Genomic DNA, 26,554 nt, shown 5'->3' on the forward strand with positions numbered 1-26,554 from the left:
CTGGGAAGTGGACCACAGCCTTTTTGGCGGACAGGACGAGGCTCTCCCTGACTCAGCCAGCCAGCCAGGGCAAGACCAGGCCCTCTGTGCCAGCACAGCACTTCCCAGAGGACTGAAGATGCTCCCTTCTCCACCAGCAGGCACCACATGGGCGTGTATAGTCACTGGGCCTAAGGAGTGGGCTTCTAGCCGGTGCGGACTGGCACAGTACAGCAGCAGGCATTAGCAAGCACTGCAAGCAGGTACAGGTTGGAACTGAAGCACCCCAACTATTCTCTTGCCAGGTTTCAGGCCCGCTAGCAAAGTTCCCTTCTGCTGCAAGATTACTTGTTCTGTCCAGTTGCAGTGGTTGAGTGTCAACCAATGAACCAGGCCACGGTGTAATTCCTGGTAAGGGCACATGCTTGGGTTTCGGCTCGATCCAGTGTGGGGCATGCAGAAGGCAGCCGATCAATGATTCTCATCATTTATATTCCTATCTCTCCCTTCCTTTCTAAAATCAATATGTATTTTTAAAAACATCTCTTAAAAAGTTATTTTTACAGATTTTGCCTTTACTGGTCCCAGTGCATATTATCCATCAGCTGGTTTCTGGTTCATTTTGGTCACACAACGCTCCCTGTTCACCTGGCTTTCTCAAAAGCCCGTTTTCTGGAACGTTAACATCACTCTGCTTCCTCACATGTATTTCCCAGTTCAGCTCTCGCTTCATGTCCACTTACACTTATCTCTGGTTCTTAAAGCGTCCCCGTGTGGATGGAGGACAGCTCTGGCTTTCATCTCCACGGCCCATGGGCAGGCCAGTGAGTGGAAGGAGGCGCTAGCCATCAGACTTCTCACTCCTGGGGCCTCTTCCCTTCCTGACCTTGCCATGAGGACACCAGTTCAGGGAGGACATGTGTACTGGGAGTAAATCTTAGGAGTCTTGGTACAGGATGGCCTTAAGATTTAACCAGACTGCTGAGGTGGCGAAGGAAAACAGCCTGCACAGAGGCTCCTGCCTGCACCCCAGGCAGCTACACGCCCTGCACGCCAGTCCAGCGACCTGGGCTTCACTACCATCCACAGCTTCTGCATCCACCCACGCCCAGGCCCGACACCTCAACAAATCTATTCAATGCAGAATCCATGAAATAGCTCACACCCCATTTATTATTTAAAAATACTTTGTTACAAAAGGAAAAAAATACAATGCAGTATAAAAGATTGACAGCGTCATCAAGTTTATTACACAATTTTCAACCTATCAGAAAGACAAACAAATCACCGACAACAGGGGACGGGGCCTTGGCCTTTGAGGACTGGGTGTTTTCCTTTTGCTATCAGGAAACAAAACTAAAAATGGTGTCACCGAATAGAAACAAAACAAAAATGGGGAGGAGCTCCCGGGTAGAGGCTGTCCTGCGCTCCGTTCCTTTCCTCCCTGCCACTCACTGTTCTCTACGCTGACACCAGGACCGCTCCCGAGGATGCGCCCAGTACCAGCTCTCGCCGGCGGGCAGGGGGCCACATCCTGAGCCGGAGGTGGAGCTGGGACCTGGGACAGGGGAATAGGGATACAAACCTGTCGCCTGTCCCAAGGGCATGTGCCTCTCCAGCCCTCGGGGCCGCCCTGGGGGGCTGGGTCAGAAACGTGCAGGGAAGAGAGGGTTCAGTCCAACTCAGTCTCTCCCTGAGCCACAAGGGTCTCAGATGACCCTAACCTCACACGCCACGTCTCACGTCACGTCTCTTCTCGTTAGCTGCCACGTGCCCTCTAGATGCGCATAGTGCCCATCGCCCATCGCCCCCGGGCACTGCAGACCCTGCTGCTTCCTCCCTCAGCAACAAGAACTTCACAATCAGATGTTACCGTGTGGGAAATGGCCCCGAGCGGTGGTCCTTAGAACACGAAGCTCACTCAGCTCAGGCTCCGCCTGTCCCTGCTCCTCCTCAGAGGCAGGAAGTACCTCCAGGCAGAGCCCAGGGAGACAGGAAGTCAATGGTCAAAGGTGGAGACACCCCACCTGTGACTTTCCCTGGCTGCTAGTGTCAGGTTACCCCATGAGGAGTGGAACTGGTACCTGGGGGATGCGAGCCGATGCTTACATCAAACCCGAGCAAAAAACAGGGCCTCCGGGAGCAGGCCATGCCTGCCCGCCATGCGCTGCCCGCGGTGCCGCCCCCATCCTGGCACTGCACCAGGCTCTTCGCTACTGAGGCCGCGTCCCCACCTCCCAACGGCAATACCTCCTCTAAAACAAGGAAGCAGCCCTGGGGGGAGGGCTCCCCTGCGAAAGGTGGAGCCCCGGGAAACAGAACACCTGGCAGAGCTGGTTATAGGGAGAGGCAACCGCGCCCGAAGCAGGGAGGGAGCTGGCTCCGGGCTCCCAGCACACGGCACCCCGCGGCCGGCTCTGCAGGGAGGCGTCCGCGGAGGAGGCCGGGCAGCAGGGGCGGGAGGCTCCGCCGCCGGGAGGCCAGGGAAACAAACCGTCACTACGTAAGAAGGAAAAGCAAGAGCAAGAGCAGCTTTCCACACATTCTGTTCTCATGGTCCCGCCTCAAAGGGCTGGAAGGAAAGGAGTTGAACGAAGAGGTGTTAGCAAGGGGTCTGGACCCTCCTGGCCCCATCAAACCTAGAGGGCATGAGCCTGGGCATATCCTGGCACCCCAGTCGCTCTCCTAGATCCCACTCGAAGGATTCCTTTGCTTTGAGAAGGAAGTCTTCCCATCAACCTCACTAGTGAACCGCTCCAGGAAAATCAGAAACTCACGTTTCCTTGAACAAAGCACCATTCTCTATGGAGACCGGGGCTGGACCTGCTTCTTTCTGTCTGCCTCCCCTCCCAACCGTCTGTAGGTTGTAGGTTCTTTCCCGGCAAGCGGGGTGTGGGACAGGGAGGGCCGGCAGTCTTCAGTCCTGGAGGGCAGAGGGCAATCCCTGGGTGTCTGGAGGGGGGGGCATGGAGGGAGGGGAAGGGGTGGAGCGGCCTCCGTCCTTTAGTCCTGATCGAGGTGAGGAGATGCAAGTCCATTAAAAAACATTTGCTTCTGTCCGACTCCTGCAACAAGAACATCCGAAGGAACACACATCAGAGTTACTTTCAGAGCAGCGGGGCTTAAATGACTTACCAGGGCATTTCCTAAAGTTCCAGCATACGCAGCAGGGGGTGCAGACAGAGAAATGCAAGCCTGGGAAAGCGGAAGAAAGAAAGGACTGTCTGGCGCCTGGCACTGTGGACAGTGCGGGCTGGTTGGAGGAGAGAGAAAAAAGCAGTGACATCTTCCTTTAAGGTGTGTGTGTGGGGGAAGACAATGAAATGAAGTCTCAAAAAGAGACTGGAAAAGTATGGAAATTACATTTCAAGCAAAGTTGCTGCAAGGGAACATGGTGAATTTAAATTGTTTCAGGAAATCACTCTGAGCAAGTCAGAGCTTACCTTAAGGGGAGGGAAATCTGGAACTGGGAGGTACAGCATGAGAACACACGTGTGCTTAACCTCCACACAACTGTGAGGCCCTGGCAGGGAGCATGTACTTACACAGGAAACTCAAACTCAAACTTTTTCTTCTCTTAAAGAAGCCCTGGCTCAAACAGCATTCTCTGAGTGTGTGTGCACGCATACACCCACAGCCAGAGGTGCTGTAAACTGTACTAAAACTCAATAAATGTCTAAGTCTATTCCCAGATGACAGCTGGGGGGAGGGGCTAAGAGCACAGCACCCAGGGGTTAGAGAAACCACCAGCAGTCGCCACCCGGAATCGTGAGCGCACAGAGGAGCTTCTGCTGCACAGAAGACACTGTTTAGCCACTTGCCACGTCTCCACCTAACTGCCGGTCCCTCGTCCCCTCAGCCCTGTTCTCATGGCATAACGCTAATTTGCAGGGGAGCATGGTGAACCTCACCATCCTAATAAAAGGCTAATATGCAAACTGACAGAACAGGAGAACAACCGGTCGCTATGACACACAATAACCACCAGGGAGCGCCAAAGCCAGGCTCATGGCTGGTGAGTGCAATGGCGTTGGTAGAGCCTCTGGCTTCTGCAGCAATGCTAAGGATGTCCAACTGCCAGCTTAGGCCCATGGGATGTGGGCCTAAGCCATCAGCTGGACATCCCCCGAGGGCTCCCAGACAGTGAAAGGGTACAGACCAGGCTGAGGGACGACCCCCTCACCAAGCACGTGAATCCCGTGCACTGGGCCTCTAGTATAGAAAACAGAAACAACAGCTAAACGAAGAAGGGGGGATTAGAGTCAGGCTTAGGATTTCACTAATACACAAACGCTCACCCTTTATGTGTGCACTTCCATATGCTGAAGGAGCTACACAGAAAACAGACACCCACAAGCTGAGTAATCCTTCTACTCTGCAGCCGAAGTTTCAGCCTCAGAATCAGGCGTGGCCTCTCCCTCTGGCTTCTCTCAACACCCATGCAGGCAGGTTTTGTCCTCTTTCTGTAGGGAAAACTGAAGCCCTCAATACTTTCTCAATGCCACACCATTTGGGCTTCTGAATATTTGCCCTGGATCAAAATTGAACAGAAAGCTCAGTTTTTATTGGACCAGGAGGACAGCAATGAAGTGAGAATGACTATACATCAAATAGAAGGTTCTAAAACAGGGGTCTTCAAACTGCGGCCCGCGGGCCACATGCGGCCCGCAGAGGAGTCTGATCCAGCCCGCCAGGTTTTTTGGGCAGTGAGCGCAGCCGAGGTGTTACAGTAGGAATTAGTAGTTCATATAGTCCGGCCCTCCAGCTCTCTGAGGGACCGTGATCTGGCCCCCACTTAAAAAAGTTTGAGGACCCCTGTTCTAAAATAATAAGGCAAGAGCCAAGAACTACCCAGTAATCCCACTCCTAGGAATATAACCCAACTAGAAACACCAATCAGAAAGGATATATGCACCCCTATGTTCATAGCAGCACAATTTACAATAGCTAGGATTTGGAAACAGCCTAGGTGCCCATCAGCAGATGATTGGATAAAAAAACTATGGTACATCTACACAATGGAATACTATACTACCATAAAAAAGGAATTCTCATCATTTGCAGCAACCTGGATGGAATTGGAGAACATCATGCTGAGTGAAATAAGCCAGTCAATGAAAGAGAAACACCACATGACCTCACTCATTTATGGATAATAAACATTATAAACTGATGAATCAAAAGATAGATATAAACAGTAAAGCAACAGGCAGACTGTCAAATTACAGCGGGGAGGGTAGGGAGATCTGGGGGAGATAAGAAATCAACCAAAGGACTTGTATACATGCATATAAGTACAACCAATGGACACAAAACTCTGGGGAGGGAGGGCATGTATGGGGAGGGGGGGCAATGGTATATGTACACAGATTAAAAAAAACAAAAGCGCCAAGAACTACAAAATGTACAAACCACGGATTGAAGAATACCCTCAAATTCCAAAGTACACACACACCCTGAAAGAAGCATGCAGAAGGCAGCTGATCAAGGATTCTCTCTCATCACTGATCTCTCTCCCCCTCTCCCTTCCGCTCTGAAATCAGTAAAAATATATTTTAAAACACTAGCCTGCTACACGTGGTCATGTAATTAACTCCCCCCTGATGCCGTGGCAGGGCCAGACCAAGTGATTGTGCAGGCCTGTGTGGTCTACAGGCTGGATGGTCCCCACCCTTGCCTTTACACCAAGCATGTCAAACTCGCAGCCAACCTTGAGAATGAAAATAGAGCTGAAGCCCTGGGTCCAACCAAGCCTAACTCCATTTTCAATGACCCGAGTTCATGTGGATCCCCCACTCCAACTCTCCTGCTTTTGTTTTGCTTTAAAAAAAGAAAAAGTATTTGCTGTCAATCTGTCTTTCCCTAAACGAATATATCCTTCCATTGAAGCACCCTCCACAGTCTCCAAAGCTATAAACTTTCTTCTGGGTCAGCATTCTTCTGTTTGAAAAAGTATCTTGATTTTCAAAATCTTTTTAGACAATAATTTTTAAAACCATTTATGTTGCACCTTGTAAACAATAAGTATTCTGTACCGGTCAACTTCCCCAGTATGCACAACAATGCTGGTAACATGGCTGTCATTCATCGAGAGCTTACTATGTAACAGGTGTGGGGATTACCTCTCTGAACACTCGGCAATCTAATGAGACAACTTTCTTATTTTCATTCAAAGTGAGAAACTGGAAGAGAAAGCCCTACAGCTGGAGGAGTGGATTCACACTCTGCCACTGCCCGCAGACACTGCGCTCTGAGCTCTTAGGCCTTCTGTGTCAGATACAGGCAAGGCAGCCAAGAAACAAACAAAAAATACCTTAATCTCAGGCCCATCTCAGGGTGAGACTCCTAACAAGCAGGAAATCTGCACTCCTGAATTTTCAGTTACTAAATCAAAAGTCTGCCCATATCCTGAATTTGCTCTAAAAAATAGGCCAGGCTGGGTAGTAGAGCATCATCCCCACAGGCCACATTGTGGGTTAGGGGCCTGGTCAGGGCACATATAAGAATCAATCAGTGAGCCGAGACCGGTTTGGCTCAGTGGATAGAGCGTCGGCCTGCGAACTGAAAGGTCCCAGGTTTGATTCCTGTCAAGGGCATGTATGTACCTTGGTTGCGGGCACATCCCCAGTATAGGGTGTGCAAGAGGCAGCTGATCGATGATTCTCTCTCAGCGATGTTTCTAGCTCTCTATCCCTCTCTCTTCCTCTCTGTAAAAAATCAATAAAATATATTAAAAAAAAAAAAATCAACCAGTGAATGCGTAAGTAAGTGGAACAACAAATGATGTTTCTCTTTCCCCCTTCCTCTCTCTCCAATCAGTAAATATAAAAATAAAACATACAGAGAGAAAAACCTTCAGTGAGTAATCTCTTAAGAGACCGCCCACCAGCTGGCCCGGGGCTTCGTCCCACCTCTCTCAGTGGTGCCGGTCCCGTTCTCTGTCCCGGTGTCTCTCGTGCTCTCGGTTCCTTTCTTGGAAGTAATCGTCATGCCGATCTTCATTGTGAAGCAGGTCCCGGTGCCTCCTGCTGCTCTCCCGGGACCGGCTAGGTGACCTCTCCCGGGACCGATGTCTTTTCCTGTGAGAAAGATCCTTGAGCCTCGCACAGAGGGCCTAGCGCACCCCCACCCCACCCCCCAGTGCTGCCTCTGGCGTCTTCCAGCATTTATCTACCCTGTCTTCCACGGCCCTCATGGGCCCACTGTCTGACGGTGTCGGTCCTGTGAGGACGAGCCTTTTTTTTTGGAAATAACAGTTAAATTTGTTGAGATCTTACTAATGTATCGGGCACAGTGCTAAAAGCTGTACATGCACTGTCTCACCTGATCTTTACAAGTCTGTTAGATTTGTACTACTGCTCCCCACCTTTCTTTTATGAGAAAAATGAAACTTGGAAAGTTGAGTAATTCCATTGTCAAGGTCACACAGGTAGGTAGGGGCAGTCCTGGGGTTCAAATCCAAGCATGGGTTGCTCCGAAGCCCGTGTTCTTGGCTATCCCGGTATACCTTTTCCCGGAATAACCCACTCCTCACCTAACCTGCTGACACTGACTACTGTAAATGTCAGGTGATTTCTTCCCTGGGAGACAGGAGGGCGTGGTCTGCTGTCAGCCAGGACCTTGCCAGGTCCCCTGGGCTCCCTCCCGCCCTGCCCACCCCTGGAAGAGAGCTGAGCCGGGCCGGCCGGCCGCGGAGGCAGCCACCAGCTCACCTGGACGAGCTCCCGCTGGCACCCACGCTGTAGGACTTGGCTTCAATGCCGTGGAGACAGTCCTTGAGAGAGGAGATGAGCACACGGCAGCGCTCATCGTTGGCGACCCGGGACTGTTTGATGACCGCGATGGCTGTGAGCAGCGTCTCAATCGCGTCGCTGTAATCCCCTGACGGGTGGACGGAAAAGCCAGAGTGAGCAGAGGCAGTTAGCCGCTGGCCAAATGGAGAACTCGGGATGACACAAACCAAGAGTCACGAGCGGTCCCACAGAACCCCAGTGAGAGCGGCAGAGGCGGCAGGTATAAAACCAGAAGGTACGTACGTCCCAATGGGCTGCAATCACAGATGTCCTCAGACACTGTTAGTGGATGTACAAACTGGCGCATCACTGTCTGAGGCTGCTTGACGACATCCATTGAAATAAACAAGGTACATACCTTTGACCCAGGAATTCTAAACATTTTCTACTTCGATTCACACTGTGTACTAGTGTAAGTTTAATCATGTTTGTTTTGGTGTTGTTTGCTGTGTTAAAGAATTAGAAACTTGAAGTTCCTTCAACGGGGTCTAGCCACTTAATTACACATCACTGGTTTCACAGACTATCACGTGGTTGTTAAAAAGCATGAGGTCATCTTGTATGTAAACAAAGGAAGCAATACAAAGCGCTTAGCACAGTGCAGGCACACAGTAACATGATGTAACGTGCAGAATATATTATTTCATTTTTGTAAAAACAATAAAATTACATATATGTTGCTATATGCACAAAAAAAATCTGGAGGATAGATAAAAAACTGTAAGAGGTAGACTTGTAGGGGGGCCTGTGCAGATGACTTTATTAACACTGCATATTTTTTTTACTAAATTGTCTTAAATTTATAATCATATGTGTGTAGATATACATATATCTAATAAATATCCAAAACATGCATATAGCATATACACATGCATAAACACACATATGCATATTTAACATTTTTCTTTGTTTATTTAAATTATGCTACCATTAAAAATTAGTCCCTTCATTCTCCAAATCTGAGCAATACCTGGCAGGGACAGTGGTCACAGGGTGGGTACTTGCAGAAAGCCTCTCCCTCCCCCCCCCCATGAGACTTTATTTTAGTTATGTATTTTTAAGTAATTTTTAATTGATGTCAGAGAGGAAGGGAGAGGGAGAGAGAGATAGAAACATCAATGATGAGAGAGAATCACTGATTGGCTGCCTCCTACATGTCCCCTACTGGGGATCAAGCCTGCAACCTGGGCATGTGTCCTTGACCGGAATCGAACCTGGGACCTTTCAGTCTGCAGGCCGACGCTCTATCAACTGAGTCAAACCAGCTAGGGCCACAAAGCTTTTTTGAGCGGCGTGAGGAGCAGTAAGGACAGAAGATAATGCCAGGAAAGCAGGAGACCAGACAAGGGCCGGGATACTGAGGTCTGGCAGCTCCTCCGTACAGGCATGAAGAATAAAATAAAAGCTGGAGGAGTCCAGGACACCAGGTCAGCTCCACCAGGGAAGGGCTCTTCTGCCCATTTTACAGGCTCCCCGTAAATGTATGTGGTTTGAATGACGGGAATGAGAACAACAGAAACAGAGGGAGACAGAGCTTCGGTTTTTGATCATCTTGGTATGAAGGCACTGGTGGAGAACCATGATTTTCATCACAGTCCTCCGTATATCTGACTTGTCCCACTGAGCACATTACTTCTAATTTAAAAGGTTTATTCAGATGCCAAAGAAGGTTGTCTGGAGGGAAAAACAAAAACATGTACACTTGCTGTCTTTAACCTACTCTGTGGATTTAAATTTTGAAGCCCAAGCTGAGAAGTTATGGGAAATAGATGATAAAACTTAGGGCTAACTTGGAGACGGGACAGTCTACATTTCCATTCACGTGGCAAACTCACAGGAAGTTAAGTGAATATGGCTGATGTCATAAAGTGAAACTTGAAACTTCCTATATCATCTTTTTTTAAAAATTATTTAAAAAAAATTTTTTTTAATTATTATATGTGTACATATCTTACTCCCCTCCCCCCCCCCCAATGTTCTTTTAGAAACCAAAGATTCTCAAGAGTCACCACCAGTGGGCTTCTGGTTATGCCCTCTCAATACTACGTGGTTCCTGGGTTGGCGCTCACCCACTCAGCCATCCGGCTGGGCTAGCGGAGCACTCTGGAGGACCTAACAGCGCTCCACCTGGATCTGGCGGAATTTCTTGCCGATGGAATAACAAGGCCTGGCAATGTGTGAAATGGAGGGCAGGGAGAAGGCCACAGCGGGAAGCGTTCCTACCTGCACTGGCTCCAGCGACGGCCTTGGAAATGGCGCTGCTGGAAATTGCTCTGTTCCGCTTCATGATCTCTTCAAACTCTGCCTCACTCACTGCAGAGGGCGGAGGGCCCGAATCCCGGCTGCACAGAAGTGATACCAGTGTGACTGCCAAACCCTCTCACCTTCACCACCCTAGGAATGATGTGACTCCTATACTGTCTCCCCTGTGTGACTTCTTATACGGCCTCTGCCTGGTCATGTGCTTTGTGTGTTCATGTTCTCCTCAATGACATATACGTGGGTAATTTTGGCATGACCCAACAACAGTGCTAGACATTCATAGCCTCCCTAACAGCTACCTACACCCTCTTTTTAATCAAGCCCCTTAAAAAGGGGTACAAAGGACATGGTTTGGGTCAAGAGGTTAAGTAAGATGCAAACAAAACACCAAATAAAAACATTAGCTAATAGGTAAGTATTTCCCAGGACTCAACTCTGTGACTACGGTTTCCCACAGGGAAACACGGAATTCAGTGCTCACTTCCTTCCTCGGAGAGAAGAAAACGCTTCCCTCCCACCCCATTACGCTGGCTCAGCTGAGAGAGGAACAGGTAGTTCTTACCTGCTGTGGTGGTTATAGGGGGCTGAGGCCTTCATGTATGGGTCTGGTGGAGGCCCCACTGTGGCGTTTGGTGGGGGGAAGAAGGCTGGATTGAGGTGAAGGGCAGGTGGGATGGCTCCAGGGGGAGGTACAGCCAGATGAGGAGGTAATCGAGGAGGAGGGGGCATGAGATGCTGGTAGTGGATGCCAGGAGGAGGAGGGGGGACCCCAAAGCTTGAGGAGAGAGGTGGTGGGGGTGGAATTGGAGGTGGGGGCAGACCCATCAGGGGGAGGGCTGACGGAGGGCGGTTGAAGTAGGGCAGCACACTTGGGGGCTTATCCACGCGGGCAGAGGAGGGGACAAGGTTCTCAGAGGGCGTGGCCCGTCCATCGGCAGAATCACTCGAATCTCGAGAGTGAGCCCGTGGAGGTATTCCTGCAAAACAAAACGACGACTGTTACTGCCCAGGCTGTAGACGCACCCACAGGACCAGCTCATCCTCCAGCAGGCCACTGGCTACCTCCTGAGGAAGGACAGGTGGCTGAAAAGCAGAATCATCTACTGCCTTTTCTTTGGCATCAGAGAAAAAGCTGAGGCGACTTAGTTAAGACATAAACCCAGAAGGCAATACCACCTTAAATTCCTATGTCAAAAATATTCTTTATCTACCGTTGTTTCCCGGAAAATAAAACAATCCTCCGAAAATAAGACCTACTTACAGGTTTCCTTCTGAGTGAGATATAAGGCATCCTCCCGAAAATAAGGCCACCCCTAGGCTCTGTCTCAGAATGAAAATTAATTTACCGTAAACTGGTTGCTAGGGCCGCCCCGACTGGCGTCTAGCAATCAGTGACATTACACGGAGTCCTGACGTCACTGCTGTGTGGAGGCGGAGCGGAGGTCAGAGTGAGCAGTGAGCGCAGCGCGGGAGAGAAGAGGAGACTTTTCGCAGATGCGTGTAGAAGAACAGGAGGATTAGAGTGGACAGGACACGGTGAAGGTGGTGAGTGCTGGTCTGTCTCTGGTGACACTACCTGATGCTCGCGGCCGTCCTCATGACTGAAGGTTCTCAGTCAGTGGCAGACCCTGCTCCAGCCCAGATCCAGGCCCCAGCAAGCCCAGTGACAGTCCCCAGGCAGGCCCCAGGGGGTAAATGTCTGATAAAGGGGTAGGGGGGATGTCTGGTGAAGGTGTTCAGTGGCACAGGGGTGAGGTGAGGGGGATCACTTAAAATGACACAGGAGGAAAAGAGGGGGCAATCAAAATGACACAGGAGGATCAAAAGAGGTTACTAAAATGGTAATCCCCTCTGTGTCATTTTAAGTGACCCCCCTTCCCCACCTTGATACCCCAATTCCTTTTTTTTTTTACCCCTAGAAATGAGTGCAAAAAGAAAAAGCTACTCCGTGGAGTACAAGAAAGGAATCGTGGAAGACTCTTGGGGCCAAAATCTTACTGCTTTCTGCAAAGAGAAGATGTTGAGTGTCCGATTGGTCCGAAAATGGCGAGCAGAGTATGGTAACCTCATTGAACAAGTGGACAAGGGAAATGCTAAAAGCGCAAGTGTGGATCAGGTCGGCAACCATTATTTTCCGAGCTGGAAGACCTGATCTGTGAGTGGGTTGTTGACAGGAGAGCAAAGGCTTTGGTTGTGAATAGGGCTCAGATTCAAGAATTTGCCCTTGCAATGGCACCACAGTTTGACAGAGCTCCCGAAGACTTCAAAGCATCACAACACTGGCTGGATAATTTCCTTCAGTGAAGTGAACTGTCTTTAAGAAGATTTACCAGTACAACATTGTTTAGGTTGGAAGATACTCAAGTTATTAAGCGAGCACTTGCATTCAAGTCCTTTATTGATGATGCTGACTTCTCTAAATACAATCTTTCCAACATGATTGCTATGGATGAAACTGCAGTGTTTATGGGCCAATCATCTCAAACAACAATTGAACAGCGGGGTGCCTCCTTAGTGTACATTCCCTCCACTGCTTACGAAAGTGCACGTGTTTCCTGTATTTTGGCAATTCGTATGGATGGCACTAAAATCCCACCTTTAATCATTTCTAAGAGCAAGAAGGAAAAGATTGAACGTGGTTTGGGAGTTTTTATTCTTGAAACTGAAAAAGCCTGGGCCACACAAGCAGTTATAAGGAAGTGGGTTGATTTAATGCTGCCGCTTGTTATGCGAGGGAGACAAAGAGGTCTGCTAGTCTGGGATGCAGCCAGCACTCACAGCGCTAAAGACATTAAGACATTTCTTCATGAAAGAAAAATAGATCAGATGATTCCCGCAGGAATGACAGCCTATCTCCACACTCTTGATATTGCAATAAACAAGCCATTCAAAGACAATTTGCGCATGGAAATTAATGACTACATTGAAAATAGAATGGAGAGAAATCAGTGTGGAAACTTTGTGAAGCCTAAACTGCAAGAAGCTGTGACTTGGGTGAAGAATTCATGGGAGAAAATCACTGACAGTTGTATTACAAATGCACTGTGAGCAGGCTACCTCGACAAGAAGTACTCATTTAAAGACAGTGCTATTGCTAAACATGAGAGATTTGGTCCACTGATTCTGAAAGAATGGATTCACAAGAAATTCACCAGGAAATTCAGGAATTGGATTGTTATGATGATGTTCCAGAAGATGATGACAAGATTGTCATTGAATAAATGAGTAAATTCTTTTTTCCCCCCCTACGTTTTTAAAAATATATATATTTTATTGATTTTTTTACAGAGAGGAAGGGAGAGAGATAGACAGCTAGAAACGTCGATGAGAGAGAAACATTGACCAGCTGCCTCCTGCACACACCCTACTGGGGATGTGCCCGCAACCAATGTACATGCCCTTGATCGGGATCAAACTTGGGACCCTTCAGTCCGCAGACTGATGCTCTACCACTGAGCCAAACTGGCTTCGGCAAGTAAATTCTTGATACTGTAGGATTCACAGTTTGTCTGGTTTGTGTTGACAACTACCGTACTACCGTACCGTATACAGGTAATAAATTTCCTTTTATTTTCATTTAACAATAAATGTGTACCGTATTCTTCTTCATGGAAAAATAAGACATCCCCTGAAAATAAGACCTAGCGCATCTTTGGGAGCAAAAATTAATATAAGACACTGTCTTATTTTCGGAGAAACAGGGTAGAACCATCCATGCTTCACATTTATCCTTAGATCTGTTTTGTATTTTTAAGTGCAGAGGATCCTAATCCCCGTGAGAAATGACAGTGTATGTTCATCCCTGTTCAGCTGGAGTCAATCGGATTTGGAATTCCATGTCCCCTGGTAAGAATGCAGGACCTTAGCCTGGCGCTAGTCGACCTTCTCTACCTGCTCCTGCTGCACACTTGGGATTTCCTCCTCGCCCAGGCACTTGATCTAGAGAGTTTGGGGAAAGAGAAGGAAGGGTTCGGGATGGGCGACACTTCTTCCACATACCAAAGTGGTAACTGGGATGAAAGAGACCCACAACCAAGAGAAGACCGGAGACTGGGAGGTAGAGACAATAGGAGGTAAGCCAGGAAGAGTCTGCCCACAGAAGAGCAGATGCCCACAGACGAGCAGATGCCCACAGAAGAGCAGATGCGCACAGAAGAGCAGATGCGCACAGCTGAGAACAGACTCCTAGCAAACGCCTGGGATAAAACATGCCACAATGTGGGAACTCCCAGGGCTACATTTCAATGACCTCATGTTCTCCCCACAGGGCAGCATGCAGTCAGAGCACGCTGTGTGGTGTGAGGCCCTGGCACTGTCAAGCCCCTGCTTACACCTGCTTACACCTGTTCCCTCCCGCTCGCAGCCACGTTAGGCCTGGCCAGCGTGGTCTCCAACAGAAGAACGCGATCGCTTGGCCGTGGAGTCTCCGAGGCAGAAAGACGCCGTCAGCAGACAGTGTGAAAAGAAGAGCGCTCCTTAGACTCGAACCTGTCAGTACACCCACTCCGGTTCCAGCAGAAGGGGGGGTCACCGCCCTGCAACCACTGCCGTTTCCCCACTGCAGCTTATCACAATGCCCGTCAGAGCACCTTTCTCTGTCTCAAACACACGGCACCTTGCGCATTCCCCACGCTCTCCCACACCGAAGGGAGAACAAGTGTTAAGTGTGAGCTCTGACAGTTAGCCACCTTCCCACCTACTGTCCCCTCATCCACAAGGCTGTTTTATATCTTTGGCTACAAATCCCAACAGTAACCACCATTTTTTAGCAAAGCAAGTCCACCAACTGTACTCAGCGAGTGAACAGAGGCCAAGTCCACAACATAGAAAAACAGCGCTCAGCCACCACCAACATTTCAGCAAAGGCAGGCAGCACCAAGGAACAAACAGCCGTGTGAAGTTAGGAGTGTGGCCCCTGACGCAGCTGGAAAATGATGCACCTTAGGAAGTCTGAAGAAGGCTGTTTTATAGGGAGACTAAAACTGAAGGGACTGGAAAGTACAAGCTGTCAAGGAGGAAGTGTGTGCCTTCTGAACCAGAGCAATGGACACTCAGACCACAGCCATGTAAGCTCTCCATCTAGTAAAAGGACAGCTGCTCTACGCAAGAGAACAGGGGCCAGGGCTCCACCTCCCATCAATCAATACACGGTTCCCATGGGCCCCCAATCAATGTGAGCCACTCCAAGGCTCCCCCTGCAGGAAAGGCAGAGTGAAGGCAGCTGGCTGTTTCAGACAGGGCCTGACAGGTGGCCGCACTGCGTGAGGTCAGGCCAATCCAAGGTCTGGTTCTCAGGTTTCCCAGGTTCAGAAACTCAACTTGAACTGTTCACCAGGGGTGATCAAACCCTAGGAGACGGATTCATACTAACCAAACTCACCAGAGACCGATTCATAAAGCAGAGTGCCACTTTATTAATTTACAACGAGAAACAGAGCTGCCAAGCAGAGCGAACACTTGCAGCAGCTGGTCAGGGCATTCCCTTCCCAGTGAGAGCCTCGCTGGGAAACCAAATCAGGATCAGAAGGTGCGCGGTGGGCAGAGCCGGAATAAAAGGAGTAAGAGGCACTAAGAGATGCTAGCGTGGAGCTAAGGTAATATGATGCAACTTTCTTTTCTAAGAAATACTTGCCAAGCAGACTAAAATATCCAGCAACTGCAAGGGTGTCCCTAGAAAATGCTGGAGAAACACTGTTAAATGCACCTTCTCCAGCACATCTTCAGATCACTTCCTTACAGAGCACCTTCCAGTCTCGGTTTATGACAAGCTAGAGGCCTGGTGTGCTGATTCATGCACTGGTGGGATTCCTCGGCCTGGCCTGCAAGGATCAGGCAGAAAACGGCTCCCTGACATCCCCAAAGGGGTCCCGGATGTTAGGGTGGTTCTTGGGTGATGCACCCCAGAATCAGGCTCCTTCCTCTCTTCTCCCAATATTTTGTCACTTTCTCTCTATATCTGTCTCACTTCTTTCACCTCACTTTACCCTAAGTTTGGCAGGAACTGAAGCCTTGTGGGCATTTAGCTGCAAAAGCAGTTTTTTGTTTTTTTTTTCAAATGCAATTGTTTACTAGCAAACAGGATTTGCTTAGCCTGGAATCTAATAGGCCCAGGGCAGGGCCCTGCTCAATGTCAGGCTCCCGCCCAGGCCCTTCTGCCCAAGCAGAGTCCTGTGGCAGCAGGAACCTCCTTCTTTCTACCTGAGCTGCGGCTTTGTGCCTTCCCTCCCTGGAGGTTGCCCACTGGCGCTACTGTCTGCCCAGGAGGAGGGAAGCCACGGCCAGTTTCCCAGTGAGAGTGGTCGAGGGAAAATTCGCTGCCTCCACTGGAAATCGGTATTAAGCGGACGAGTCAGTGTGGGCACCAAACATTGGGACCATAGCCAGTAGGTCCTGCACGTCTCATCATTTAGCTAACTGAGTCGAAAAGTTTCTGTAAGGGCCAGACCCACGACCTCTGCAAAGGGCTAGAGGCCTGGTGGGGAGCCAATGGGCTAGAGACCCGGTGCATGGATCCATGCACCAGTGGGGTACTGCAGCCTGGCCTGCAGGGATGGGGCTGAAACAGGCCCTCCGATATCCCCTGAGGGGTCCTGGATTGCAAGAGGGTGGTTCTTGGGTGATGCACCCCAGAATCGGGCTCCCTCCTCTCTGTTCCAGGTGCACCATCCAAGAACCGCAGCTGTCAAGTCACCGCAGCTCAGCAGCTTCCTGTGTTGAGCATCTGACCACTGGTGGTCAGTTCGTGTCATAGCTACTGGTCAGACGGTCGGCTGGTTGCTTAGGTATATATATATATTACAGTCATCTCTATATACCTTGCTTATATTTTAGGGTGGCTCCTTCTTAAAAAATTTATAAATTAAGCTCATTCATTCACTATATACTGAGGTTTTTTTTCAGGCAGAAACACACAATTTAGAGTTGACAGGAACTTTAAACATCATGTATCTAGTTCAGATGGGGAAATAAGTCCACAGTCACATGACTTAGTGGCAGAACCAAAGTAAAACCTAAACCTGACTCTCACACAGGCCTCATTTGGGGCCAACCTGACCATGCTGCCACCCACAACCACCCCTGCCCTCCCCCAAATTCCTCCACACTGTAGGCTGAGCCTACACCACAGAAGACAAATCCACAGCATTCCCCCCTTCGTACAGATGGTCGCCACGTACCCCCTCTTGGGACTCGGACGCACTCACGTTTCCGAGCCTGAGCCTCAAACTGTGACAGGTTCTGTCTGGTGGCTGGCCTCACGTCTACTTTCTCTCCGTTAAGAACCTTTCCTGGCAGGAGTTCCAACAATTTGTGGACAGAGTTTTCAGAGGCTACCACCACCTCAGCGTACCTGAGGAAGAAACATTAAAAATGAGTGAGATCTATAGACAACAGAAGAACAAAGACATTTTCTTTCACTTTTAGTGAAAACTGGCCAAGCAAACAATATCGTGCTATTATTGAACACACACACACACACACACACACACACACACACTCTCTACCAACAACAAAAACTTATTTGAAATAGCTTTCTTTGCCCCTAAGGGATAGATGTTCTAAGACATTGCAGCCAGGTCCCCATTCTAAGGCAATTTGCCAAAATCAAGGCAGTGAACTGGGCGTGGGGTTGAAGGGGTTAAAATCCAGGGCCAAGCCGAAACCAGTTTGGCTCAGTGGATAGAGCGTTGGCCTGCAGACTCAAGGGTCCCGGGTTCGATTCCGGTCAAGGGCATGTACCTTGGTTGCGGGCACATCCCCAAGAGGGGGTGTGCTGGAGGCAGCTGATCGATGTTTCTCTCTCATCGATGTTTCTGGCTCTCTGTTCCTCTCCCTTCCTCTGTAGAAAATCAATAAAATATATTAAAAAAAAAAAAAAAAATCTAGGGCCAAGAGAGTGCAGTCCTGTTATCCCAATGGTTACAAACTAGAGGGGCTTCTCAAACGCAGACCTCACCCTTTGGACTGGCCATTGGCTCGATTCTCTGCAAATTTCAGCTCCACCACGTCATAGACTCCAATGGAGCGAATAACCTGGATTAGCTGCTGGTCTGTGGTCCACTGGGCCGGCAAAACGGAAAAGGAAGAAATGTCAGGAGCTACACTGCCCCCTCCCCCAACCCAGAATGTCCCAACTCTTTCCCCAAGCCTAGGATTCTAGTCACAGCCATAACCTCCCTCAGGAAACCCCAAAGCCCATCAGCACTTCAATTGATGCAGGCTTTTCTTACTGTCCCCCGACCCCCTCCACAGTCCCCACCTTTAGAGAGTAAGAGCCAAACCTAGTTTAACTTTGACTGCCATTTGGGCTGTCTGGTCATCAGCTCAAACGCTGAGACTCGCAGCTTTTAATCACAGGTCTGATCCGCAGAGCTGACCACGGTCAGGAGCTTTCCCCCAGCTCATACGTTTTCTAATCTGAAGAACAATCCCCCCACCAGCCCAAAAACGTCACACAGTAACTTGCAGAGTAACAATCACCACCTACCCCGGGTGTACTAGAGCTATCAAGGTCTTTGATCCCTGTCACCCATCATTATCACAGGACCATCTAATGACCACCAAGAGTTCAAGGTATTCACTCTGAAATCTCATCCCACAGATGACCCTGCTAGACATAAAGCCCCAGGGTCAGGGGTGGTAACAAGATGACAGAAAAAGCAACTACCCACTTAATCATTGCGTTCTTCGGCATCAGAACGTCCTCAGGATAGTTCTCTTTCAGAGATCAATCCAACCTGATCCCAGGAAAAAGAAATCCAACCCCATCAGAGCACAAAGCAGTGCGACATTGGGTTTTGAAAATGCCATCACCTCCCCGGGCTCTCCCTCAGCCCCCACAGCCTGTGAGGTTGCCCACGCTCACCCAGGAGAAGCTGCCCACGTACACAGCCGCCCGCCTGTTCCGCAGGCCGCTGTAGGTGTACAGAATTGCAGGGGTCTTGTTATTGGGCTTGGGAGACGGCTCCTGGCGAACAGGAGGAGGTGGCTCAGTGCTGCTGCTTCTGTCATCTGAGGGCTGGGAGGTGGCGGTCAACACGTCATCATACAGATCAATCTGGTCTGTATTGTTGAACTCTGGGTCCTAAGAGATGAGGGGTCGGCAAAGGTGGGTTTGCAAACCTTTCATTTTGTCCGTTCTAGTTCACTCTAGTTCACTTAGAGCCACAAGTACTTTATAAAATGTACAAAACTTTCCTTGTCCTACTCTAGGAAACTTCCTCATTTACAACTATTTCACTTAATTATGCTCACGTAGGTTTTTCTTCTAAGACCCTGTGAGTTGTCTGCAATATTTCTAGCTCCAGGCACTTGTGAGAATTAAAAGGTAAATGATAATTAAATAAGAATGCAAGGACACACTGATATCAATGAGGTTAGCTTCTAAACGCTGCGTCTAAGACACACTAATGAAAATTTCAGTATCTTATGCATTTTCAAAATCAAGAGTTACACAAACATTCTATTCAATAGGAAATAGAGAATATTGTTTAGAAATAGAAAGCGGGGGAAAGGCATGTTAAAATGGGAACCAAAACATAAAAAATGGGAATAACTGTTTAAAATTATTTGATTTACACAAATGATTTAGGGAAGCTCTAAAACTCAGAGTACACAATCCCATCTTTCCAATAACTGTTAAAAAAAAAAAAAAACCACATTAAAAAATAAAGTAAAAAGTTAATAACTTTGGGGGAATTTTCCCTCACTAAGTTCTATTTCTCAAGTGACATGCAGATCCAATATATTACCATAACACCTACAGAAGAGAGATCTTTGAGCAATACCAGAAATGTTTAATGATACAATGACAAGTTCTCTAAAACATAAGACTCAGAAAAGAGCTGTAGCCATACCATGAGCTAGGTCACAGTGAGCATTACACTATAAATGTCTATTCTGGATGACAGTGGTCGCCAACCGGTGGTGTGAGGACCACTGGTGATCTGTGAGGTCCGCCAGGCTGGCGAGCGCTGCTGTAGATGCTTATCGCCTATGTGACACGTTACTGTATAGACTGAATGTCTGTGTGCCTGCCCCCATGTGTATGCTGAAGCCCTGCTCCCCAGTGGGATGGTGTCAGGAGGGGGCCTTTGGGAGGTAATTAGGATGAGGGTGAAGTGCTTATGGATGAGATTAGGGCCTTTGTAAGAGTCAAGTGAGACACTCTCTCCTCTGCACAGGGTGAGAACGTAAGAAACCACAGTCCACAACCCCGAGGAGGGGCCTCACCAGAACCCAAACCTGGTTTTGGCCCTCTAGCCTCCAGAACAGTGAGAAATAAGTTTCTGTGTTCACAGCACCCTGTTTTTATTATTTTGTTATGGAAGCCCAAGCTGACTGACACCATACACCAAAAACCCTAAAACCACAAGTACTATCGAAGTATCTTAATTTCAGATTTTGCAATGTCATTATCTCAGATCTTTTTTTAAAGGATCAGAGAAGTATTTTCCAGTTAACACTCTAACATGCAAACAATACTAAAGATGAAGCTGCCAAAATGAGGGACAAAAGTTCAGTGTTTTACGGAAGCCACAGCTCATTCATGCCATTGCTGCCTTTTAAAAAGGGAATAAAGGAAAAACCTGCGTTAGGTACCTTGTCTAGTTCCCTGACGTCATTTCCTGCCTAAACAACTCAGGACAGGAAGCTCCAATGGCTGTCTCCCTTCACTATCAACCCAAGAACTGCTGATTCTCAAAGGAGACTGGAGAGGTTTAGACTCACCACAGAAATCATTGTTTAAAAAGTATGTTTTCATTGATTTAGATCGAGAGGAAGGAAGCGGTAAAGATGAAAGAAATGTCAATGAGAAATCATCGCTGGCTGCCTCCTGCATGCTCCCCACTAGGGATGGAGCCCACAACCCAGGCACTGACCAGGAGCCCAACCTGTGACCACTGACACGCAGCCTGAGCCACACTGGCCGTGCACAGATCACTCAGGCCTACACACCATCACACATTTTTGGAAACCGTCTTTTATTTTCTCAGCTTATCTGAAGCACAATGAAAACACGCACACCAACGTAACAGTGTTTTGCTAATGATGGGGACAGGCTTCTACCTCCTGAGGCTTGTAAATAATTTCAAAGATCACAGATACTCTAAGACAGTGGTCGCCAAACTTTCGGACCTCATGAACCACCAGTTGGTGACCGCTGGTCTAAGAAACCCCACAGGGGAGGAGTCTAAACCTTGTAAAAATGTCAGAAAGCGAATTGCAAGAGAAACCTTTTAGGGGCAGCTTACAAGAGAAGGAATCAGACAAGCACTAGAAGACTATTCTAGCAAACCAGTAAATAAGGATCTTGCATAAAATGGGTGTGTGGAAAACCGAGAGAAGCTAACACTGGAGTGCAGGGTGGGTAATAGACTGAGTAAGGTAGACAAAGCTAGGGCTAAGTTGACAAATATTCTGTGTAAATATTTTATAGACCTTATGTTTCAAAATATCCCAACTCTATGTAATTCACTTATTTGTTCATGTACCAGCTATGGCAATTTTCCCTCGTGGTTAAAGAGAGAGAAAGCACTTGATCAGCTCCAATGACTTAATTCTTGGAGAGCACTACTTCATACTAGGCTTTCTTTTTTTAATCAAGAATTTTGAAATGGAACTTAAAACACGACATCTTGGATAGTCAGTGGAATCAAGTTGGAATTCCTTCCATGTAAGGAAGGAACGTGTCTGAAAGCTGTAAGACAAAAATTACCACTGGTAATTGGGTAACAAACCAACATTCAGACTTGGGTAGCTCAAAAAGCAAACGTATTATAAGCCTCAGCAAATCAGCTGCTCGCTCAGGGTCCCTCAGAGAACCAGGCTGTCCCCGGAGATCCTGCTGCATGGGTCACCTCAACTCCACACGAAAAAAGGCTTCAGCCAGTGCACAGCTGTCATGGACGCACATGGGTTCTCTGGGCCATAGAGCCTCGGCTCAGGGGTGATCGAGCTGTTCCCCTGCACAGGAAGGCCTGCTGAGGGTTGTGTTGAGGTAAAATTTTACTGAAGAAACAAGGTACCAATTTGTATTTGGATTTAAAACTGCTAGTGACACCAATTCATTTTACTTCTGGTTGGTAAAACAAAGAACAGATAATGACCTGAAGTTTTTTCTGGTTACAAATAAGTGAATGATTTATGCAGTGATGCATTAGGTTAAGGCAAAACCTAAATCTACAAATTAACAATAACATTTTTTACAGAGAGAGAGAGAGAGAGAGAGAGAGAGAGAGAAACAAGCCAGCCTGGCCAGTATGCCTTAGTGATTATGTATGAACCAGGAGGTTACGGTTTGATTCCCGGTCAGGGCACATGCCCAGGTTGTGGGCTCCATTTCCAGTGTGGGGTGTGCAGGAGGGAGCTAATCAATGATTCTCATCAATGATGTTTCTTTCTCTCCCTTCCTCTATGAAATCAATTAAAATATATTTTAAAAAAACACCAAAAAATTTTTACTTAAAAAGGCAGCATTTAATACTGAATGACTATCTCACAAAGAACTTGGTGTTTAACAGCACAGAGCTGTCACTGTCTCATGACGCTTCATGGTTAACAAGAGAACTAGCAGAATTTTAAATTTACATAATTCCTCATCAGCATGCTCACCTCCAGCCCCCTTTCCTTGATGTCTGAGAGGACTTATTTTTCTCAAAGCGATCTACTTGATAGCACTGCTTCTTTTAACTGTAACCAAAGCTAACACAGTCCTCACCTAACAGCCTCCGTCCTGTCACTCTCATTACCCTCAGCACCAGAAACACCTCTTGAGCACAGGATGCTTCCTCCCCTTTACCTCACTGGTCCCAACACAGGCCTGGCCAATAGAAGGTAAACACCTGCTGCTGGGAGTAAAGAGGAGAACCGGCCGAATGCGCAGAGCGCCCGCCTGTCTTGCCCAAGGAGCGGAGACAAGCACTCAGGAGAGGCAGCAGCTGAGCGCCTCCCCTGCCCAGGGAGGAGCTGGCTCCAGCGCCCTGGGACACAGGAGAGCCGGTAAGAGGCTTTCGCAGCACATGGGAGAGATCAGGGAGCCAGCGCCGAGGGGTTCCTCTAGGAGAGGCATTCCTTTTCCCCGGGGAACAAAGTCCGTGTGATGGAGTTTTTGCGCCTGGGTCACTTTGGGGTTAATCAAGAACATTCTTCAAACACCCTGAAGCACTATCTGTCCCGACTGCTTCACCCTGAGCCTGCTTCTAACAATTCCAGCCGGACAGAGCTCTCATTATTTCTTCAACAGCCTCCCAATAACACTAAAACCATTTCTGCCAAAAATTAACTCCCTGATGGGGGTAAAAAGCACCCCTCCCCCAACCTTCCACAAGACATTAAAAATCTCCACTTTCTTCAACTTGCCGAGAATCAAATATTGTCTGTTTGGTATAAATGTCTACTAGGTCCCACACACCATCTTTGGCTTACCTTAGACTCATACAAAATTCCTTTTAGCAAGAAGTCAGAGGACACAAATTGCAGAGGCCAAGGACTTCTCCTCTGACAAAGCAGTGACCTCTGGACAAGGCCCGAGTCTTGTCTCTGACCTACAACTTACATTGTTCAGGAAATAATGAAATTTCGCTTTCTTAGGCCAGCTGTGGCTAGACCTCCGGTCAGGGACCCCTGCCTCCCCTTTCCCAAAGCAGCGCCGTTCCCACCCACAGGAGGGAGCCAACTCCGCAGGGAGTGTTCTTTTCTTTCTATCATTTTGTGCTTAAAAACAAACCGTAACTTGTTAAAAGGTAGTAAAAGTCTGCCTCAAAGTAGCACGGAAAACTCAGGAAAGCAATGGTTTGTAACCTACTTATTACATTAAACCTTTCTTTTTATCTATAGTATTTGACTTGTTTGAAATTAACAAAAATTTATTCATGTATTTAAGTCAATCAACACCCACATGTAGACTCATCCAGTTTACCTGAGGAGACACCAGAAAACAACTATTAAAAAAAAAGTGTAACTGGTGCCCGGCTGGCTCAGTGGTTGAGCATCAACCTCTGAACCAGGAGGTCATGGTGTGATTCCGTTATGGCACATTCCTCGGGTTGTAGGCTTGATCTCCAATGGGGGTGTGCAGGAGGCAGCCAATGATTCTCTCTCTCCATTGATGTTTCTCTCTCTCTGAAATAAAATATTAAAAAAAAAAAAAAAGTGTCGAAACCGGTTTGGCTCAGTGGATAGAGCGTCAGCCTGTGGACTGAAAGGTCCCGGGTTCGATTCTGGTCAGGGGCATGTACCTTGGTTGCGGGCACATCCCCAGTGGGGGGTGTGCAAGAGGCAGCTGATCGATGATTCTCTCTCATCAATGTTTCTAACTATCTCTCTCTGTGAAAAATCAATAAAATATATTTAATAAATAAATAAATAAATAAATAAGTGTAACTGGTGCTTGGCTTGTGTGGCTCAGTTGGTTGAGCATCACCCCACGTACCAAAGGTCAGTGGTTCAATTCCCAGTGAGAGCACATCTGCCCGCGTTGCAGGAGGCAGCTGATCAATGTTTCTCTCTCTTCCCCTCTCCCTTCCTTTTTCTCTAAAAATCAATAAAAACATTTTAAAAAAAGTATAACTGGTGAAGCTGTATAATGGATACAAGGTCATTACATTCTTATTTTGTGTTTTAAAATCTCTATGTTAAAAAGGCATAATACTTTAAAAAGTTTTTTTACATTTAAATTTATGCCACGTGGAAAAAACAAACAAAAAACCAGCATGTATTTCAGCCTCTTCTTTTGCCTCATATCCAAGCTGGAGTCCAAGCGGCAGACTTTCCTCCTCTAGTTTGTTCTTTTACCTTTCCCAAGCCCTAGTGTGCTTCCCATAAGCGATGCCAATGGGAAGAACCAGCTTAATCAAGCACAAGGTGCTGGAAACAACCCGGGCAAGATACGAAGTTTTAAACAGAGACTCTGCAACATTCTTGAGCTGTGACCTCAAGAGCTCGGAATCAAATTTTAAATGATTGTTTCCAGGAAAGTCAATGTATAATGTTCTTTGAGGGAACATAAAAGCACCAACGAATCCAACTTAGGTATGTAAGTGGTCTATACCTGCTTTGCAACTGTTTGTCCCAAGCCTTCGCCTCTCCCCTAACCTCCCAAACAAAAATTACATTCATCAGTAAAACGGACTCCACCAAAATGCCTTCTTCAGACTGGAGTCCAGCTAGTTAGAGGAGATTAAGGCAATCAGAAGGGAGCTGAGATTAAATGTCAGAGTATCTTTGTATTGTGCCTTTGCACTGCCTTATGGGAGAGAGGGGGGACGAACAGCTATTTCCCTGCTGCAGTCCGGGACAATCACAAAGGAACAGATGTCAGCGTTGTCCCAGGAACGCTGAGGAAACCGAGTTCTGGTCTGTGAGTGCGGTTAGCCTCGGAGGAGATGGGCATCCAACTCCGGCTCCTGGGGCAGCACATTCCACAGGTTGATGCACCATTCCATTAAACCTGACTTTTATGTGCTCTTAAATCAAAGCCTTGCTAATGAAGCCTGGGATTAAATTAACACACAGAGCGGTCAGAGGACTTGGAAGTGTGTGCTAGAGGGACCCGGCAGAGGCGTGTTCAGGCAGCGAACCCCCCACGGGCGGGCGGAACTTGGAGCCACTGCAAGTAATGCTGGAGGTGGCTCCCGGCTGACCCGGGAGTCCCCACGCTCTCGGCGACCCCTCACCTGATTGAACTCCTCGTCGGCGTATATATCAATCAAGTCCACTCCTTCTGACATGGCTCCGGAAGGCAGATCGCGAGCCCGGAAAGCGGACCAAGTAAGAAAGATGCCACTGCGATACCCAGAGAGAGGCGAGAGTTAGACGGCATGCGGGTCCCGGGCTGGGCGGAGGGCAATGGTTGCCAACCTCCCGGTCTCCAGAGACGCAGCCTCCGGGCCCCGAGCTCGGCCCCACCCGCAGCGCCCCGCCCCGCCCCCGGCCTCGCGCCGCCCCTCGCTCTCCCGGGCCGCCAGGCTCGCGGGGCTCGCTGCCCATCACCCTCGGGCCCGACCCGAGCGGCGCCGCAGCTGGCCATGGCGCCGCGGGCACGTCCGGGCCTCCGCTCCGAGGGGCCGCGGGCGGCGCTGCCAAAAACGCCCGAGGCAAAGCCCGCGGCCCCCGCTCGCCGCACCTGCCTAGGCCCCGGGCGGCCCCGGTCCGCGGCCCCGCGGGTCTCGGGGCTCCAGCCGCCCCCGCTCCGCACCCAGGCCCAGTCCTCGCCCCCAGCGAGGCCCGCCCCGCTCCGTCCCGCAGCCCCGGCCCAGCGCCCGCAGCCCCCTCCCACAAAGGCCCGCGCCTCCCCCCCTCCCTCCGCCGCCTCCCCCGGCCCCCGACTTAACCGACCCCCTCCCCGCCTCGGCGCCGGCCCCGAGCCCTCTTCCGGCCCCGCCGGCCCCCGGCCGCGCGCCCCCGTTACCGGGAATATGGCGGCGGAGGCGGCGAGTCCGGACTAGGCCCGAAGCGCGCGAACCGCTCACGGCCCCCCAGAGCCCGCCTCCCCCCTCCCCTCCGCCAGGGGCGTCAGACGC

General features: G+C 48.9%; 1 protein-coding gene across 3 annotated transcripts; it reads right to left on the bottom strand.

Moving 5' to 3' along the window:
* Positions 1-1,206: 1,206 nt before the first annotated feature.
* Positions 1,207-26,554, bottom strand: CPSF7 (cleavage and polyadenylation specific factor 7). Of its 3 annotated transcripts, none has more exons than XM_084893814.1 (10): positions 26,443-26,554; positions 25,709-25,817; positions 18,898-19,116; positions 17,989-18,092; positions 17,237-17,382; positions 10,597-11,011; positions 9,996-10,114; positions 7,692-7,860; positions 6,891-7,058; positions 1,207-3,044 (listed from the first exon to the last, which is right to left on the bottom strand). In XM_084893814.1, the coding sequence occupies exons 2-9, from the start codon at positions 25,760-25,762 to the stop codon at positions 6,896-6,898; spliced, it is 1,389 nt and encodes a 462-aa protein (XP_084749940.1). In that variant the 5' UTR covers positions 25,763-25,817; positions 26,443-26,554; the 3' UTR covers positions 1,207-3,044; positions 6,891-6,895. The 3 variants fall into 3 exon arrangements, with proteins under 3 accessions (XP_084749940.1, XP_084749939.1, XP_084749941.1); XM_084893813.1 differs by having other exon boundaries at positions 17,210-17,382; XM_084893815.1 differs by having other exon boundaries at positions 17,210-17,382; positions 26,370-26,497.

The sequence above is a fragment of the Pipistrellus hanaki genome (genome assembly GCF_964339955.1).
Source record: "Pipistrellus hanaki genome assembly, chromosome: 9".
Lineage (NCBI taxonomy): Eukaryota > Metazoa > Chordata > Mammalia > Chiroptera > Vespertilionidae > Pipistrellus > Pipistrellus hanaki.

Excerpts from the sequence above, each read along its gene's own strand:
- CPSF7 (XM_084893813.1), bottom strand. The coding sequence starts at position 25,762 with ATGTCAGAAGGAGTGGACTTGATTGATATATACGCCGACGAGGAGTTC. Across the intron at positions 18,093-18,897 it reads ACGTGGGCAGCTTCTCCTGG|TGGACCACAGACCAGCAGCT; the intron begins GTGAGCGTGGGC and ends TTGCCGGCCCAG. Across the intron at positions 7,059-7,691 it reads GCCAGCGGGAGCTCGTCCAG|GAAAAGACATCGGTCCCGGG; the intron begins GTGAGCTGGTGG and ends TCTTTCTCACAG.